Source organism: Lemur catta, chromosome 1, assembly GCF_020740605.2.
Source record: "Lemur catta isolate mLemCat1 chromosome 1, mLemCat1.pri, whole genome shotgun sequence".
NCBI classification, from domain to species: domain Eukaryota; kingdom Metazoa; phylum Chordata; class Mammalia; order Primates; family Lemuridae; genus Lemur; species Lemur catta.
In genome coordinates, this window is record NC_059128.1 from 44,637,545 (window position 1) to 44,651,692 (window position 14,148).

Genomic DNA, 14,148 nt, shown 5'->3' on the forward strand with positions numbered 1-14,148 from the left:
ACAAGAAGTGAGTTTATTATGCTATCTGAAACAAAGAAAGTAGGCAAAATATATGAAACAATGGTTTTCAAGAAACTAGACGTCAGATAATAAAGGACAGTGAGGACCACAGTGTCTGATGGAGTTAACAAAGGATGGAATTAATGGTAGATTACATGTTGCAAAAAAAAAAAATTTGTGTGAATTTGAGGGCATAGCAATGGAAAATATCTCAAATGAAACAGAGAAAAATGAATTTTTTTTAATGAAAAGAATATCATTAAGCTGTAGGACAATTTCAAGTGGCCAGATATAATTGGTGTCCCTGAAGGAGCAGAGAGAGAAGGGGAGGCAGAAAACAATATTTAAAAAAATAATAGCTGAAAATTTCCAAATTTGATAAAAATATTAACTTATAAATCCAAAGTGCTCAACAAACCCCAAGCACAAGAAACATGAAAAAAAATTACACTAAGGCACATGATAATCAAATTGCTCATTTAATAATGAGAAAATCTAGTAGCACTCAGAACAAAAAGATGCATTATGTTCAAAAGAATAAGGAAAAAGGTGATGGCAGATTTATTGTTAGAAACAATCAAGTGAAAAGATAGTGGAAAATCTTTAAAGTACTAAAAATAAATTGTCTTCCTAGAATGCTATATCTAAAGAAAATATCTTACAAAAACAAAGGCAAAATAGTTTTTCAGACTTAAAAACCTGAAAGAAGTAATCACCAGCAGACCTATCTACAAGAAAGGAAAAGAAACACATGACCAATATTAGAAATGAATGATGGGATATCATGACAGAATGTACAGATATTAGAAGGATAACAGAATATTATGAACAGCTATATGCCAATAAAGTGTGAAATTGAGATGAAATAGACAATTTCCTTGAGAGATACAAACTACCAAAGCTCATTCACTTAGAAATAACCTAAATAATCTTATATCTGTTCTGACAAAGAAAACTTCCAGCCAGATGATATCATAGGGCAAATTCAGCCAAACAGCTATGGAAGAAATAATGCCAGTTCTACACACATTCTTTTAGAAAATTGAAGAGCAGGGAATACCTCCCAAATCATAATGGGATATGATAATGATAATATATGATAAAAGGCAATACATCATAAACAAGTGGAGTTTATCCTAGAATGCAATGTTGGTTTGTTGGTTTAACATCCAAAAATTATTTCAAGTAATTGGCCATATTAGCAAACTAAAAAAGGAAACCCATATGATCATTTGAGTAGACACAGAAAGACCATTTAGCAAAATCCAACATGCATTCCTGATAAAAATTCAGAACATACTAAGAATAGAAAGGAACTTGGTCAACCTGATAAAGAGCACCTATGGAAACCCTGCAACTAAATCATACTTCATGGTAAAAGACTGGATCTTTTCCCCCAGTATCAGTCAAATAAGGCAAGGATCTGCTTTTACTATTTATTTTCAACATTGTACTGGAGGTTTTGGTCAATACAAAAAGAGAAAACAATGAAATAGAAGGCATCTAGATTGGAAAGTAGGAAGTAAAACTCTCTTTATTCATAGACCACATAATCACCTATACAGAAAATGGAATAGAATCTACAAAGTAGCTACTAGAATTAACAAATGAGGCTACAAAGATTGCAAGATTCAAGATCAATATACAAAAATTAATTAGATTTCTATATACTAGCAGCAGACAATCAGAAATTAAAAGAATACTACTTATAAAAACATCAAAAATATAACATTCTTAAGGATAAATATGACAAAAGATGCATAAACACCAGCATACTGAGAACTACAAAACTGCTGAGAGAAATTGAAGACCTAAATAAATTGAGAACTATTAATATACCATGTTCATGAATCAGAAGACTCAATAGTGTAAAAATGTTAATTCTCCCCAAATTAACTTATAGATCCAGTGTAATCCCAATCAAAATTTAAGGAGGGCTTTTAAAAAAAAAAAAGAAATTGACAAGCTGATTCTAAAATTTCTGTAGAAATGCAGAACACATAGAATAGGCAAACAACTTTGAAAATCTGATCTTTAGTGATAGCAGACCAGTGTTTGCCAAGGGCAGGAGGGGAAAGGATGAGAGAATTATAAAGAGGCACAGCATAAGGCAACTTTTGGGATGATGGATATGTTCCTTAGCTTGATTGTGATGACAATGTTTTAGTGAAATATTTTGGATTTTTACCAGAAAATGAATTATAAGTCTTTAAGATATAGTAAACATTGATTAGTAAAAAGACACTGATCTAGATTCCCCTCCAAAAAGGTTTTCTTATTTATTAATAATAAGAATTTAAGTAAAAAGTTCAGGAGTCAAGTTTGCAGTTTTGCTAATACATACCTTTTTTTTAAACTTCAGGGTCTTGCCTATTTGCATACTAAAGGCAAAATGCATAGAGATATCAAAGTAAGTTCATTTATTATATTTAAATTGCCAATTCTGCTGGAAGAAATCTTATGCTGCTAATTTAATAGTATTTGTATTTTTGTTTTAGGGTGCAAATATTTTATTGACAGACCATGGTGATGTAAAATTAGGTATGTTATTTCAGGTTCTTAATTTTTTCCAAAAAATTTTTAATAAAATTTTAAATGAGAATTAACATTATACAATTTTAATATTCATATGAAGAGTCACCATAGTTTTTATCTTTTGACCCAGTAATTTTACTCCCAAAACTCAGTTTAAGGAAATTAATCCTAAAGATGGAAAATCCATAGTCACAGAAGTATTAATCATATTATTTATAGTAGAAAAAATGCAAACATAAGTCTAGCAATTTAAAATGCTATGATAAATCTACTTATAGCATGTTATTCAATCATTAATATTTATGAATATGTAAGAGTAAAATCCCCTGAAGTCTTAAGTGACAAAAATGAACTATATATAGAGTTTTTTACAACCATGTATAACAACAATTAAAAAATTTATACATGGAAAAAAGACTTTTCCAAAAAATTACATCCAAATGCTAACATTGTTGTGTTAAGATAAAAGAAATCTAGATGTGTGGTTTCCCATGTGTTTTATTTTTTGCAGTCTTTTTTCCAAATTAACTTCATTGTGCTTGAAATAAAAATATTTTTATTAACTTTTTTCTTACTAAAGTACATTTTCATGCCATTAAAGTTTCAATAAATTCTTTTGTTTTAATGATTGTTATGAACCAAGCAAGAAGAGATTTAGGTATTCAGTTTATGTACATTTTCCTAACATTAATATCTGAATTATTAACAATGCCATTCCTAAGGGTGAAACTGATAAATACTGGTTGTTGTACTGAAAAGAACTAAAATTTTCTTTTTTTTTCCTCACCAGCTGACTTTGGTGTGGCTGCAAAAATAACAGCTACCATTGCAAAAAGGAAATCTTTCATTGGCACCCCTTATTGGTAAGACATTACCATCATTGAATTTGGTGCATTTTCATTTCTTCATGGTTAGCAATCAACCTTGATACTTGATAATACAAGCGATAATTGAAAGTTAGCATACTTTCATGTCCTTGATACTATCTTACTTCTGATTGGGTTAGAGAACTTCAGTACTCATTTTCATCATCCAGCTTTCCCTCTGTTGAAGTGCTAACAATTTTTGCTGTCCTTGGGATCTTATAAGGAGAGGACTCATAGGTATGAAATTTTCAAAAGACTGTGTTGCCTCTTGTAATTTTCTTACCCTTTCTTCTGGTATTGCTTCTATTTTAGTCTAGGACTAAAGGTTAGCTCCTTTAATATGCAATGTTGGATAATTTATTATTTGGATAGAAATTTAAAGTAACTCCGTATCTCATACCTAGTGACAAAATAAATTGTATATGATAGGAAGTAATTAAATATAAAATTGAAACCATTAATAAATATCTGCTTTAAGAGTTGAGGAAGCCTTTCTGGGCATGAAAGCATAAAACTCTAAAGGGAAAGGCTGATAGATTCAACTACATGAAAATTTAAAACATATATATGTCCATCAGCTTAAACAAAATTAAAAGGCAAGTAAAAAGACCAGGAACTATTGGCTAAAAAATGCCAAACTAGGCTTAATATCTTTAATATGTAAGTTATTATATGTCAATAAAAAGAATATCTCGTTAGAAGCAAGGAGTTATTAAAATAATACATATAAGATGTCATAAAATATGAACAATATTTTCCTTGATGAACAAAAATGCAAATTAAATAGTGACATTCTATTCTATCCAGTTGGAAAATATTTGGAAGCATGAGTAATACCCACTATTGCAAAATATTTGACAGTGAAAGTGGAAATTGGTAGAACAATTTTGAAGGATAATTTGATAGTAACATTTTTCAGAAATCTTAAGCAATGTTTATGTTCTTTAGTCTTAATAATTCCACTTAGTGGAATTATTTTATTTATAAGTAAAAATTTATTAGAGAGGCATAGAGATTTATATATGAAGAGCTTTGTCATATTTTAATAATGAAAAATTGAGGGAAAATAATATGCCATAAAAATTAGTTAAGGAAATTATGTACATTTATTCACTTCATTGGAATCATATGTGGCTACTAAAATTTATCTTGTTAAAGATGATTGTAAGCAGATAGGCTCATGATACACTGTTAATCATAAAAGCAAGATTAAAAGTAGCATATGCAATATAATCCCATTTTGTAAAGGGTGTGTGTGTTTGTGTAAGTAAAAATTATGGGTGAAAATATGTGAAATAGTGGCTCTCTTCAGGTGGAATCATGCTTAACCAACCTACCTTCCTTCCTTCCTTCCCTTTCTTTCTTTCCTTCTTTCTTTCTTTCTTTTTCTTTTCTTTTCTTTCTCTTTTTTTTTCTTTTCCTTCTTCTATTTTCTTTTTCTTTTCTTTCATCTCACTATGTTGCCCAGGCTAGAATGCAGTGGCAAGATCATAGCTCACTGCAGCCTCAAACTCTTGGGCTCAAGTAATCTTTCTGCTTCAGCCTTCTGAATAGCTGGGACTACAGGCAGGAACTATCATGCCAGGCTAATTTTTTATTTTTTTTTAGAGATGGGGTCTCACTGTGTTGCCCAGGCTGATCTTGAACTCCTGGGATCAAGTGATCCTCCTGCCTCAGCCTTCCAGAGTGTGGGATTACAGGCCTGAGCCACTGTGCCTGGCCCACATTTTTTTTTATATATTCCAAATTCTCTTCATTCAGCACATACCACTTTTTATAACAGAAAAGTGCCTCACTAAATACCATTTCAAATAAAAGTTAAATGAAAATATAAATGAGTTAGATTACTGTAGAATTTCCTTCATCACATAACTGTTTCCCTCCCTCAGTCTCTGTCTGTGACTGTCCTCCTTGTGAACGCTCTTCTTTTGTCAAAATTGTCTTATTTTTTGTACCCTTACTATACCAGATGAAATACTACTACTTTAGGTTTGTTTATTACCTTCCCAGAATACCCCTTTCCTGTGTTTATTTTAAATCCTGCCCATTCTTAAGAGTGGCTCACATTCTGCCTTTCTTCACCTGTGGCAGACTGATTGATCCGTTTCCCACTAAGCAGGAAGTGCAATAATGTTGGTCAACTGGACATTCCGTTTAGCTACCACTGATTCCAGTGGGCAGAGGATATGAAACCAATTTGCCTTCTCTGGGCTCTAGCTCAGCCTCTTCCTTTTGTGAAACTTACCTTCAGTCATCTTGCTCCATGGTGATCATTTTCTTCTCTTTACTCCTCTCCCTATTATTATGTATGTAACATTGCAAATAGGATACATCTACATGTTAGCATTTTTAGTATACATATCTTATATCCTTAACCACACTTACATTGAGAGACAATATGGTAATATAATTTTTTGAAACCCAAGTGTATATAAGAGCAACTTGTACTCTGTGGATATTTAATATATTAATAAATATAAATTCATTTTAAATTAGTAAACATTAAAAAAAGCATTTCCCCAGAGCAGTATAATCGACACTTTATAACTTCTGATGCCATCATTATTATACACTAGTGACTCCCAGAGATATAACTCCAACTCAGCTGCTCGATTTACCTTCAGTTTTCTATATATTCAACAGTTGTTCAACAGAAGCTCTACTTCAGTTTCCACAAGCACTTTATACTCAGCTCAATATCTTTAACAACCCTTTTTGTTCTATTCCTTCTGCCACTGCCTTTGAGAAATCCTTTATAATTTTTCCCTTTATTTTTGAAATACTCTTCTAACTCATCTGAGTTCACCTCCTCTCACACTATCCATCATGTTGCCATGAGTTTTAGATTAAGTTTGTCCTTGGTGATTAAATCTTTCAGTGAGTCCCTGTCATTGTCACTGTAAAGTCTAAACTTCCTTTTATAATTAGTAGGTCATTTATGATCTAGCCTCTACTTCTGAGGTTTATTTTCCAAACACTTTTTAAACCCTCTCAAACCATCTGTTGAGAAGGACAATTTTTTTTCATTTCCTGTCCATTACAGACTTAGACTTTTGTAAAATAAGATAAAAATGAATGATCATACATTTTGACAAGAATAAATGCTTATTCATCATTGCAGGACTTACCACAGACTGGTAACCTGCAGTGTATGGCCCATATCAGTCTATAGATGATCACACATTGAGTAGCAAGCACTGTCCTTTCACCTCTCCAGGTGTTTCATGTGCTCTTCCTGTCTCCTGAATTTGTACTTGTTTTCTCTGACTGAAATGTTCAGGCTCCCCACCCTTCTTTGCTCCCTACTGATTCATTACATCTCACCTCCTTTGAGAACTTTGCTTTAACATTCACAGGGTTTTAAGTGTTCTTTTTCTTTTCCGATATTATATAACAAGATTCACAAAACAGAAACTAGAGTAAGGTAAGATTTTTCCTTAGAGCACTAGTGTTCAGATGAGGGATTTAAGGTTCTTAAACAATGAATTTTAAAAGGATATGTGTGTAATATTTAAGTGTTTACTAGTAATTTTCTTCTTTCCTGGTAAACACCCCTCAGCCTCCTTCCCTCCAACAAGTCTAGTGATTATAACAAGAAGTAGCAGATTTCATATCATTTTTAAAAAAATAAAAATGTTATATTCATTGATTCCTTCTAGGATGGCCCCAGAAGTTGCAGCAGTGGAGAAAAATGGTGGCTACAACCAACTCTGTGATATCTGGGCAGTAGGAATAACAGCAATTGAACTTGGAGAACTTCAGCCACCTATGTTTGATCTTCATCCAATGAGGTGTTCTCATTATTTACAATTATACAGTTATTAATAAAGTCTCATAAATAAATACTGATAATTCAGGTATTACATGCTCATTTTTAAGAATGAAAAATAGTAAAGGTATTGGGAAGGATTCAGGAGTAATCTCATCTAAAACCTGTCCTGTATTGCTACTCTTAACACAAAATGAGTTGTCTATACTGTTTGAAGCTCTGCCATAAAACAAATAATCATACTAGGAGATGATAGTTATCATTGTTAAAAAAGTCTTTTTGAGCCTTTACATTCATTCTTCCATCAATTTATCTTATTTCATTTTTTCTCCTATGTGGAGTTATAAGTAAATGATAGAATGCAGATGAGATTTTTATAATTACATTTGATTTTGTTTCTCCTTTGTCTAGGGATAATGAAGAAGTGTCTATGTTGAGTATAGTTATTTACATTTTAGAATATATCCTCTTTCAGGAAAAAATTTGAGGGCTTTTGAAAAGTTTTTTGACATTTTGAAGGAGAAGATAAATTGGGCTAAAATTTAAACTTTTAAAGTAAATGATGTAAAGTTAAAAGGAAAATCTACAGTATGAGAAAAATGTTTTCTTAACATATAATTGACGACAGATTAATAGATACTATATAAGGGCTGGTCATGGTGGCTCATGCCTGTAATCCTAGCATTTTGGGAGACCAAGGCAGGAGGATCATTTGAGACCAGGAGTTTAAGACCAGCTTGAGCCACATATCGAGACCCTATCTCCACAAAATATAGGAGAATTAGCTGGGCATGATGGCATAAGGAACTCATTCCAAGACCACAGGCCAAAGATAGATTAATGTTTATGAGCAAGTACTAGATACTAAAGAAACATGGAAAATTATTTGTCCTCATGAACAACTAAAAATATACAGGTTAAAAGATATCTGCTTGTAGCTGGAATGCTGATAAGTATAGACCTTTAGGAAAGTAATTTGATGTTATTTGTTAAGTATAAAACAAATGTTCCAATGATTCCACTACTTAGGAAACGATCCAAGAAAAGAAAATGCTAAGAATTCTCCATTCCAGATAGCAGTGAAAAAAATCTAAATATCCAATAGTTGATGAATTGCTAAGCAAATTATTTAACAGTTGAGGGCAGCTGTTATATATGTATGAACCAAAGCAACATAGAAAATTGATTATTACTGAAAAAAGAATGCAGTATTATCTAATGTAATTTTAATAGTGTAACAATTGGTAAGCATTTAGATAATATAGATAAAGATAAAGCAGAATATTTAAAATATCTTAAAATGTTGGGAATATAGATTTTAGAACCTCCTCCCTCCATCCTCTTTCCTTCTACCCCCTTAGGAAAATGGGTCAAAGATGAATTCATGGACAAAATCATCTTATAGATTGACTTATGTGTAACAAGAGAATGTTGGAAATTATTGTCCAAAAAAGAAAATTGGTCAGGAAGTACATATAATTTGCCTATATATCCAGAATAATTGTGGAGACCAGTCTTTGGTTAAACATACAACCTAATGTTAAAGTAACATATTATTTCTGTGTGTTACAGAATGATATACAATTATATAGACATGTGCTTAAGATATAATACTGGTTATATATGTAACAGTATGATAATAAAACTCTTCTTTAACATTTAGTAGCTTTGCTTTGTGAATAAAGACTTGTTAGAAATTTAAAGTTCTTCTTTGTAGTCAGGAGAAATTTTTTATAGGCTATCTAAAATATAAATAATTTCATTTCCACATCCCAAAGCAGTTTTCATCAGTACCTACATATGTGATAATTTAGTATCATTGTATCAATTCATTACAGAATATTCATTTTGATTGTTAGATGTAGTAATAAAAATATTTTGGCATTGCTCTTTAACTGAAATTTTTATTTCAGGGCTCTCTTCTTAATGTCAAAAAGTAATTTTCAGCCTCCAAAACTAAAGGACAAAACAAAATGGTGAGTTAAAGGATATATGGTTTTGTGGAATTTTATAATCAAAAGGTGCACAGGTTGAGTTCTTTTATTTTAAAGATGATGAAAGTAAAGCCCAGAGACATTAAGCAGTTTGCCCCAAGTTATAAAGCTAATTTACTAGCAAAGCTACGGCAAGGACCTTGGCTTATTTTCTGGTATTTCTTAATAATCCAATGTTCTCATAAAACTCAATCATGTTCTTAGGTTTTTGGCACTTTTGGGTAAGAGGTGGAGTGAGGAAAAAAATTGAAATTAATACATTAAGGTTTTGAAGAATCGTTTGTTTTTGCCCTGTATTATTTTATTGCCATTCATTACATATTGACTTTCATGGAAGGTGATATGAAAAGGTTTCCTAGTTACTGTGGCACTTAAAATCAATCTCTTAGTTTTGCCTCTATCTTCCCTCCGTAATCCTCAAAAAGTTTATTACTTATTTTCATCCTAATCTCTTCTTTCTCTTAGAAAGTAAAGCAGCTTACCTATCCTTATAGTCCATAAAGATATCATTGGTTGGATGATAATTAAAAATTATTTTTCTTGTAATACCTTCCCCATACATTTAATAGAAGAAATGATGCAAATAAAGATTTCCAAGTTATTAAATTCTGGAATTCTTCATCTAGATTACATGGATCTTTTGAAGGTCCATGAACCCCTGAAATTCTGTATGCTTGTCCATTTTTCTGGGGAGACAGTCCATAGCTTATTTCAGATTCTAAGAGGCCCCTTCCCAAACAAGTTCTAAACCACTGCTTGATGTTTCAGTAGCCTGTTTGTGTATAGTTTTATTTAGAAGCCAGGCCATTCTGGGAATGATACCAGGAATAAAAGGCAAATCACACTGTGGAAATAAAGGAATTTATAGCCTACTGCTAGGTGTATTCTTATGTATTAACACTGGTTTCTTCCTATTCCCTGTTGCCCTAAGTTCATAGGTATCTGGAACTGAAGGGCTTTATGGCAGGAATGCCTGAATATTCCATTCAGGAATGAATAACTGTTAGCTATAAGGGCTAAATTGACAGTCAGATGCCAGAGCAGCCATTACCATTGGAGAACCTTTGCTAGTCTTCACATACTATCTGACTCTGTGTTATCTCTGTCACCAGCCATCAAATATGATGCATTGGTTTGATTTCTCTGTAGAGAGCTGATGCGTGGTTGTTGTCATTGCTGATTACCAAGGTTATTCTGTCTGTTTAGTTCTTGTCCAGTCTCTCCTATAGTGAAACATTGTGGTGGAAATACCCCTTTTTGTCATTAATAATCAAAGCATGATACCTTTAATTTATGTCTTCTCCCTTTCCCAGTTTCATCAATGCAGGTAGTAAGAAAACCCTTCTGTTTGCTAAAATTTCTCTCTCTTCTTTGCCCTCTTTCCCTAGGAAATTCAGTAGTCTTTTTAAGATTTAAATAGTCTCTCATATTATCCACCTACTTCATGCCATCCAACTCTTGGTATAGTGCAACATTTACATACTATGTAAATTATGCAATGAGACTCCTAAGTAGTACTTAGAAAAGAAAATCATAAATGGTATAAATGACAGCCTATCCATGTCTAGTTTTTGTTGTAATTTTTAGAGGTTATATATTACTACATTATTACCAAATTGCATTTTACTTAAGAGAAACAACTGACACAGATGTTTCCAAGGAATACACTGTACATTGGTTTTCATTGTTTGGTTTATATAGAACTCTAAATACCTAAGAAAAAGTGATGTGTTTCAGACTTTCCTACTGCTGGTAAATTAATTTTATTTAGTAACACCAAAAACTTACATTAGTGAAATATTTTTGTACGTCTCTTTTTGTTTGAAGGTCATCAACATTCCATAATTTTGTCAAAATAGCCCTAACCAAAAACCCAAAAAAAAGACCAACTGCTGAAAGACTTCTGACTGTAAGTCACTGAAATTACAGAACGATTTCCTATAATCATACAGTAATTAGATATGTCACTAAAACAAAAGTAATTAAGTTTTTAATATAAAAATTAGTGATCTCTTATAGCAGGGGTCAGTAAACTTTTTGTAAGGGATCAGATAGTGAATATTTTAGACTCTGCAGGTTATATAGTCTTTGTCTACAACTACTAAGTTCTACCATTGTAGCCAAAAGCAGTCATAGACAATACACACATGAGTAGGGTTTCAATACCCAATAAAACTTTATTTACAAAAAGAAGCAATGCATCAGATTTTGCCCATGAGTTATAGTTTGCTGACCCCTGCCTTAGAGAAGACTCTCAAAAATGTTGCTGTCATCTAAAATTAATTGCTTTTCTTGGCTTATGTAAATTTACAGAATGCTCTGTGTGTATGTTTGTATATAAAATACTTTTATATTAGAAAAAGTCAGTGATTACAACAACCTAGGAAAGCTTTATTTAAATGCCAATATTTAATTATATGTTTTTTTGCATATTAACATAAATTTACTTTATTAAATGTGTGCAAATGTAGAATATACATTCTTTTTTCTTACTGTGTTTATGAACCATACCACAGTATTCATTTGCATATCAGTATGACAATAGTAATGAATGTCATTGGTATAGCCTAAGTTGTAATTTTAAATTTAATATAGATTAGATGACTTTAGATAGAAAAATTGTTCACGTTCTAAATTTACCCCACAAAAGCTCTTTAGTTTTATAATACATAATTATAGATTCTCTGATTAATATTTTTACTAATACTTGCTCAATTTATTTATATTAATAGGCTCCCATATGCTTGTCTCTACTAGTTACTGAATGAAAAGGTAGAAATAACATTTGCTATAAGCCATAGATGTAGAGATATATTCATCAACTTTCATTTTGTTTTCTTTTTACGTAGCATACTTTTGTTGGGCAGCCAGGTCTCTCTCGGGCCCTAGCTGTTGAACTGTTGGACAAAGTGAACAATCCAGACAACCATGCACATTACACTGAAGGAGACGACGATGACTTTGAGGTCAGGAAGTGTTTGCAGTCTTATATTTGAAAACAAATGGTCTGTATGGCTTTAGAGTTTGTTTTCTGATTCACTCTTTAAATTTAGTTAAAACAGGTTTAGCTGCAGAGATTAATTAACAGTGTAAAGCACACTTACCTTGCATATAATTACCAGTTGATACTTTTTTTTATTGTGGTATAATATACATAATATAACCAGTTGATACTTTTCTTAATCCTAGTTTTCTCCAGAACTAGGATTAGTTCTTCTTAACACTGTCTCTTTTTATTTTCTTAGTTTGGTTTGCCTGAAGTTTTTAAGATGTAGCTGAGATTAAAATCAGGTGCCCCCATCCCGAAATCCATAAGTGCTTTCTCTTTTGGTGATTTCTCTTCTCCTTAGACTTCAGCTTCTGTAATGAGAGTTTGATCTTTCTACAGGACATATATAAAGGACATATTTTTCCAAGGAAAGAAAGGTTTTAAAAACATTGCTTTAAACTAAAAGAACAAAAGTTTAGCCACAGCACACATGCATATTATTTTTTTAGAAGAGACTCTTTAGGAATCCAATTGGTTATGTTTATAGTTTCTCTCTTATGCAGATCATCAACACAAATAATTTTAAAGAATTAAGTTGAAGTTCCCTTTGGAAAATTTTGTGCTTTCTAGTACTTCTTCAATACTATTATTTCTTATATAATTACAAAAAGAGCTACCATAACTTTGCTTGCCTTCTCTAAATATATTATAGAATTATTTTGAATGTATTATCTATATAACAACACAACTTGTTATCAGGAAATTGGAAATAAGGGACTTCCTACTCATCAGCAGGTACCTATTTATGCCTACATATAAAACACAGCTGTATTTTTTCACAAATGTCTCTTTTTCTCCTTGTGTCTCTTCCTCTCCTATTATGATCACGTCTGTGTTTTTCTGAACTTGTCTCTTCATTTCTCTCTGGCCTTTATTTCCTTTTATATCTCTACCTTCACTACTGGCAAGACTATAGAAGTAACATTTATGTGTTGTTGGTTATTATTTATTAAAGGGAATTTTCTATTTCATGTTCTTGAGCTTTAAATTTTCCCTTATAAGCATCATACTTCTAACACTTACTGGATACTCATTGTGTGCCAAGTATTAAGCCAGATAATTTCCATGTTAACTCATCTAATAAGCAAAAGAGTCTTTTGTAGTAGGTACTATTAATATCCCTGTTTTACAAATGAGGAAATGAGAGACAAAAAAAATGGAAGTAATTTACCCAAGATTATATGGCTAATAAGTAGTGGAATCAGGATTTAGATCCAGGCAAACTCAAAAGCCTACTTTCTTAGTTAATGCACCATCATTTCTATGTATGTACTTAATAGAAATAGTCATTGGACAAACTTTAAACACTAATCTTTGTTTCCCCATTGCCTAGTATATTGCATAATCCAATTATATAGTAAGTACCCAATGAATGTTTTATTGAATGTTAACTGAACTTTAACTGAAAATATTAAATAAACGTACTGCACATAGATTTTTTTCTATTTGAACCATTATTTGCAGATTTGGGACTAGTAAAGAAGACCTATTTAATCCCTTAAAGATTAAAAATTATTAAAATTATTGTAGCATAAATGTAGAATTGGCTATTACTTGGTTCCCCAATTAGTCTTTCATTGGTTATATAGATAACCAAACCCTTCTTTTATTTCTCACACTATTTTGCTGGGCTTCCCAAATCCACTCTTTCTGAATTCTCTATTTCTGTTTCATGATATCACCAAACTTTTAGTCCATGAAATGTAAAACCTTGTCCAGGCAGTTGAGGGCAAGTGGTGTATGAGACTAACACTGTCCTTGCTGTCATAGACCTCATGGTACGGTCTCAAAGGAAATTCAGAAACACCAACAAATAATTTACAAGTGTGATAGCTGTTATGGAATGAGAAATATAGGGTACAATAGAGGCATATTATAGGGACAGGAGAGACTCACTATAGAAGTGATATTTAAGCTGAAAACCTAAGGATAAAT

General features: G+C 31.8%; 1 protein-coding gene across 2 annotated transcripts in view; it reads left to right on the top strand.

Moving 5' to 3' along the window:
• Positions 1–14,148, top strand: part of MAP4K5 (mitogen-activated protein kinase kinase kinase kinase 5) — a 94,612-nt gene that overhangs the window by 39,901 nt on the left and 40,563 nt on the right. For both annotated transcript variants that reach the window (XR_006739006.1, XM_045567527.1), the window contains exons 7-13: positions 2,363–2,410; positions 2,499–2,541; positions 3,326–3,398; positions 7,061–7,192; positions 9,084–9,146; positions 10,992–11,073; positions 12,014–12,130. Coding sequence is in view for 1 of the 2 variants with exons in the window: in XM_045567527.1 (XP_045423483.1) it covers positions 2,363–2,410; positions 2,499–2,541; positions 3,326–3,398; positions 7,061–7,192; positions 9,084–9,146; positions 10,992–11,073; positions 12,014–12,130 (558 nt within the window). In the remaining variant the exon portion in view is untranslated. The remainder of the gene's footprint in view (positions 1–2,362; positions 2,411–2,498; positions 2,542–3,325; positions 3,399–7,060; positions 7,193–9,083; positions 9,147–10,991; positions 11,074–12,013; positions 12,131–14,148) is intronic.